Source organism: Ammodytes marinus (assembly GCF_949987685.1).
Source record: "Ammodytes marinus genome assembly, chromosome: 13".
Lineage (NCBI taxonomy): Eukaryota > Metazoa > Chordata > Actinopteri > Uranoscopiformes > Ammodytidae > Ammodytes > Ammodytes marinus.
The window spans coordinates 29,801,971-29,806,970 of record NC_137217.1 but is presented as its reverse complement, the minus strand read 5'-3'; the positions used below and the strand labels follow the sequence as shown (position 1 = coordinate 29,806,970).

At 38.2% G+C, this 5,000-nt stretch overlaps 1 protein-coding gene across 1 annotated transcript in view; it reads left to right on the top strand.

Moving 5' to 3' along the window:
• Positions 1-5,000, top strand: part of scap (SREBF chaperone) — a 47,124-nt gene that overhangs the window by 19,252 nt on the left and 22,872 nt on the right. Inside the window, exons 6-7 of the mRNA XM_080039660.1 lie at positions 1,263-1,368; positions 3,301-3,473. Of these exons, the coding sequence (XP_079895786.1) occupies positions 1,263-1,368; positions 3,301-3,473 (279 nt within the window). The remainder of the gene's footprint in view (positions 1-1,262; positions 1,369-3,300; positions 3,474-5,000) is intronic.

Sequence of the window (5,000 nt, the reverse complement as noted above, 5' to 3'; positions counted from 1 at the left end):
ATTCTACACACTGCAGGTTTAAGGATGTTTAATCAAACTGTGTAAATAGAGTGAGATGTGAGTTTAGATTTCCAATGGTGCAAAATAAAAGTTAATCCAGATGGTTGTTGTAGTCGAACTGCCCTGTTGGAAAGAGTTTACCATTATTTAAAGGACTGGTAGGGGTTTATCTTAGGGAGCGTAGAGATTTGTGTTATCGTAAAGCTAAGTAAGCTTTAATATTGATAGAAAACTGCTTGTTATCTTCCAACGATTTCTGTGGAATTTATTGAATTCTTTAAAGAAAAGCTCTTTACCCACTGACACAGTTCTGAAATGACCCGTCCTGACCGGCCTAAGCCAGATGAGCCCTCTGCCTCACCGTCCAGTTTAGAGGGATTTAGAGGAGGGAGCCATTTAGAGCCACACTGATACTCTAAAGGCCGGTCAATGTGCCCTAGGAACCTGGATCGCAAAGTATCCCTGCGTTCCAAATCGCATACTCTTTCTTTTCTCTATTCTACACTAGATATGACCATTAAAATAATCTAGTTAGGATGCAGAAGTAGGCTTACCCTTGGGACATACTTTCACTTTTACCAGTCAAATAAAATACCCCTAGGTTCCTAACAACATAATTTTTCTTTATACTATACTACATACTAAAATGTGCTTTTTTTCCCATACTACAAAATGCAATTGGATGTATTCGGGCATCTGCGTCCTATTGGCATACTGCTTTTGAAATGCATGTATCGGGATATCCTAAATCTTTTTCTGGCATACTCAATAGTATGGTAGTACCACCCAGAGTCCTCTTCGTCAATGCAAATTAATGCAACAGGCCGTAAACCCTGTATGAACTATAATAAAATTAAATGTCTCACAGGTTTTATTAGGCGTGCTTTATGAGGCAATATAACATACCAGCTGTGGGGATGTGGAGTCGGCCGTTATGTAACTGGCAACGATTGAATGAATACTGGCTGGTCTAGATTAACTGGAAGCTGAAGTGGGAATATTTTGTCCCTGACTTCATGTCTATTACTGTTAATTAATTATATTAATTAATTTATATTACATTAACACTAATTGTGTGTGTGTGTGTGTGTGTGTGTGTGTGTGTGTGTGTGTGTGTGTGTGTGTGTGTGTGTGTGTGTGTGTGTGTGTGTGTGTGTGTGTGTGTGTGTGTGTGTGTGTGTGTGTGTGTGTGTGTGTGTGTGTGTGTGTGTGTGTGTGTGTGTGTGTGTGTGTGTGTGTGTGTGTGTGTGTGTGTGTCTTAGACTTGCTGTTTGGCGTCCCTGGGAAATACACCGGTGTCAGTCACTACAACAGGAAGAGAGTCGTGACGTACACGATCACCGTAGTGCTGTCCAGCTATGATGCAAGGTGAGTTACATGCACAATGGAATCGAAAAAATAAAAGTGTTAGTTTTAAATACGTTTCCTATGTTGCTTCTTTAGCTAAGAAATCAAATAATGGCGGTTGTTTCTTGTGTCAATAAGTACTTTTAGGGGGGCGCCCTTAGCTCAGTTGGTAGGGCGTCCCCCCCATGGGCCTCGGCCAGCAGCGGACCCGGGTTCGATTCCAGCCTGCGGTCGTTCTCTGCATGTCACTCCCCTCTCTGCCCCATTTCAACTCTGTCTCTGCACTGTCAATAAAGCATAAAAATGCAAAAAAATAAAAAAAAGTACTTTTAATCTTTGATACAAAATAGTTGGATGCATCTATTCCTTTTTGACACCATATATACATTATTCTGCCCCTGTTAAGAATATATAGTGTATGGCTATTCATTAAGTGGTTCTGAGTGACATGAAGGAGTATTTAATACAATTTCGTACTCCATGTTGGTGTTTTTGTTCCGCCAGTTTATTCATTTTTGCTGTGTGCTAACTATGACTTTTGTAGCATATCACAACTTTGATTTTGAAATATTAAAAAAAAAAAAAAAGCTTGAAACCGAGCCTCCGAAAAATACTGAGCCAGTTTTTTTTGGTGGACTTGTCCGGACTGCATTTCAGACAGAGCCAAAGGCTGGATTTTACGAGAGTGCAGGATTGCCTGGCGGGGATTCTCTTGAGAAATAACAGCCTTCAGCCTAACAGCCCTCATATCGATTTTCACCAGAAGAAATTTGGACTTACTGCAATTTGGTCTGAGAAAACTCTGGCACACATAGTTGTTATTGCTTAAAGATGAGCAATCCTTTTCATTTCCTTAAAGTGGGTGTGTATAACTAATCGGACTAATGATCAGTCAGTGCGGTTACATGGCACAACTAGATTGGATTAAGACATATATCGAACTAGACACTCGAACGGACCGTGTCACTTGTCTGAGTATACATGGCCTTTAAGAAATCGGATAAATGTCCAATGCATGGCTGTCTCCACTATGCTAGGTTTTCTTATCCGACTTCTCTTGTCCGTTATTGTGCCGATTTGTGTGCGAAGTAGATCGGATAAAGGTGTTTACATGCAGTTTAAAAGTCCTGTTGAAGTCTTATTCCTTTAGTTACCCGATTATGAGTCTGCATGTAACCGCACTGAGTGTTGCCAAGTCTGCTTTTAATAAGCGACTTTGGACTGGTTTATTTGTAAAGTCTCTTACAAATATTGTCTGTTGCTCTGTGCCGGATTGCCTGGCTAGACTTCTCTTGAGCAATGACTTGTGTCTATTTTTCACCAGATGAAATGTTGACTTAGTGTAATTTGGTCTGAGAAAACTCTGGCATAAACAGTTTTTCTTGCAATCATTCATGTCTGTCTGTCTGCCTGCCTGTCTGCCTGCCTGTCTGCCTGCCTGCCTGCCTGTCTGTCTGTCTGTGTAAATATTTTTGTGAGGCCCCTCACTTCCAACAGGTTAACACTAGATTGTAATGTTCAGGTATGAATTAGGATATGGTTAGTGTAAGGTTAGTCATTTAGTTTTGATGGTTAGGGTAAGGGGCTGGGAATGCATTATGTCAATGGATGTCCTCATAAGCTGTACTAATGTGTGTGTGTCAGTGTGGGTGGGTGTGTGTGTGTGTGTGTACAAATATTATAGTCATTTACTTTGATTGTTAGGGTAAGGGGTTAGGGAATACATTGTGTACTAACTTCCTAAGTGCTCAAGTTGCAAGGACTGACAAATTACACCTTGAGGTGGAAGGCCAGTCCATTTCTTTCCACTCAAAAAGTTTACGAACTTTTCTCTGTAAGCAGTGTCACAGCTACTGTATATGTCAATCAGATTTATTATATATATTTTTGTGGATGTCCTCATAAGTATAGCTGTACAAACTTTTGTGTGTGTGTGTGTGTGTGTGTGTGTAGGTTCCTGGGCAGCCTGCGGTCTCGTCTGAAGCAGCTCCACCCGTCGGCTAACTGCAGCCTGAGAGACGACCACATGGTTCACGTTCACTTCAAAGAGGAGATCGGCATCGCGGAGCTCATTCCCCTCGTCACCACGTACTTCATACTGTTTGCCTACATCTACTTCTCCACACGTAAGGCCCATTATTGCCTGGTCTGACTGGTACTGTGTGTCTAGTGCCACCATTTTTTAATTTTGTATTTTTAAATTTGTTATTTATTATTATTATTATTATTATTATTATTATTATTATTATTATTATTATTATTATTATTATTATTATTATTATTATTATTATTATTATTATTATTATTATTATTATTATTTTTATATAATTTTAATAAACTTTTTTTAAGTCATATTTTTTGTTATTTATTTATTTTTAACATATATATTTTTTTATTTATATATTTTTTTATTATTAAAAATAAATATATATATATATATTTACACGCTTCACGCTACTTACTCTTTGACATATGCCAGACATCCAGCCACGGGCCTTTGTGTGTTTGTTGTTCCTGTCTGGTGCAGGGATAATCCTCACACAGGAACATAGAACACCGCTGTATGACTGCACTTACCTAACCCACTTCAGAGACCTGCCAGAACAAATGTTAGTTCAGGGAACAAACACATAAAGTACACAATAAGTATGCACACTTAAACTGATTAGCTGATTCTCGTTTGACAGCTTTTTCAAATTTTATATGTAAAAGTAAACTCAGACTTGCTTGTAACTGCAGTTTTGATCATATTTATTTAAATTTTAGATGTCAAAGATAAATTGAGAAACATTATTTATTTAACTCACATAGAAAAAAGTTTTCCGAGGTAATTTTTTTCTGGTATATTTGTAAAAAAACAAAAAAAAACATATTAATCCATTTTAAAGAATGGTTTGTTGCTACATGTAGATATTATTAAAATATTTTAATAAAAACTTTGAAGCTATAAAAAAATAGGTTAAAAAAGATATTTTTGATTAATCAAAGTAAGTGTTTTAAAAGCTTATCAATACTGGAACAATTCTGGATCATTAAAGCGGCAACGAGTAACTTTTAAATATCTTTTAAACAGCCTCATGTTTCCTCTCATAATCATAAATTACCTTTAACAGCAAACGAGACCATCAGTGCAAAGAAAGACGTTTTTATATAGTTTTTATTACTGCATTTGATCTGGTCGTACACCCAGTCCGATTTTCGGTTCACGCGTGCATGCTCTATGGTCACATATCCGTATTGGTCACAGATTTCAGTGTGGCGCAGTTACGCGATTTGAGAAGCCTATCCCTCCAGGTGAGGGAAGGGGAGCGGGAGCCTTGTTTGAGACAGTTGTTTGTCGTCATAATGACTGATAACGGGGCTGAACCATAAAAGAAAAAAAAGAAAATGCAATGAAGAAAAGCGAAAAGGGAGAGTGATAGTCGGGCGGGAGGGCGTTGCCAAGCAACGTATACACAATTTCACGCAGCGAACCTAGACTGCAGCATGGACTGCAGTGTTTACTCCTAAATGAATGAGCGGTAGCCTACTAAAACAAAGTTTACTTTGCCTCACCAGCATCATCAGATGACCATTATTCATCTGAAATAGTCATTATTTACAACATAAACACATTACCTCATCGTGATACTAACTAACTGCCATCTCTTGTT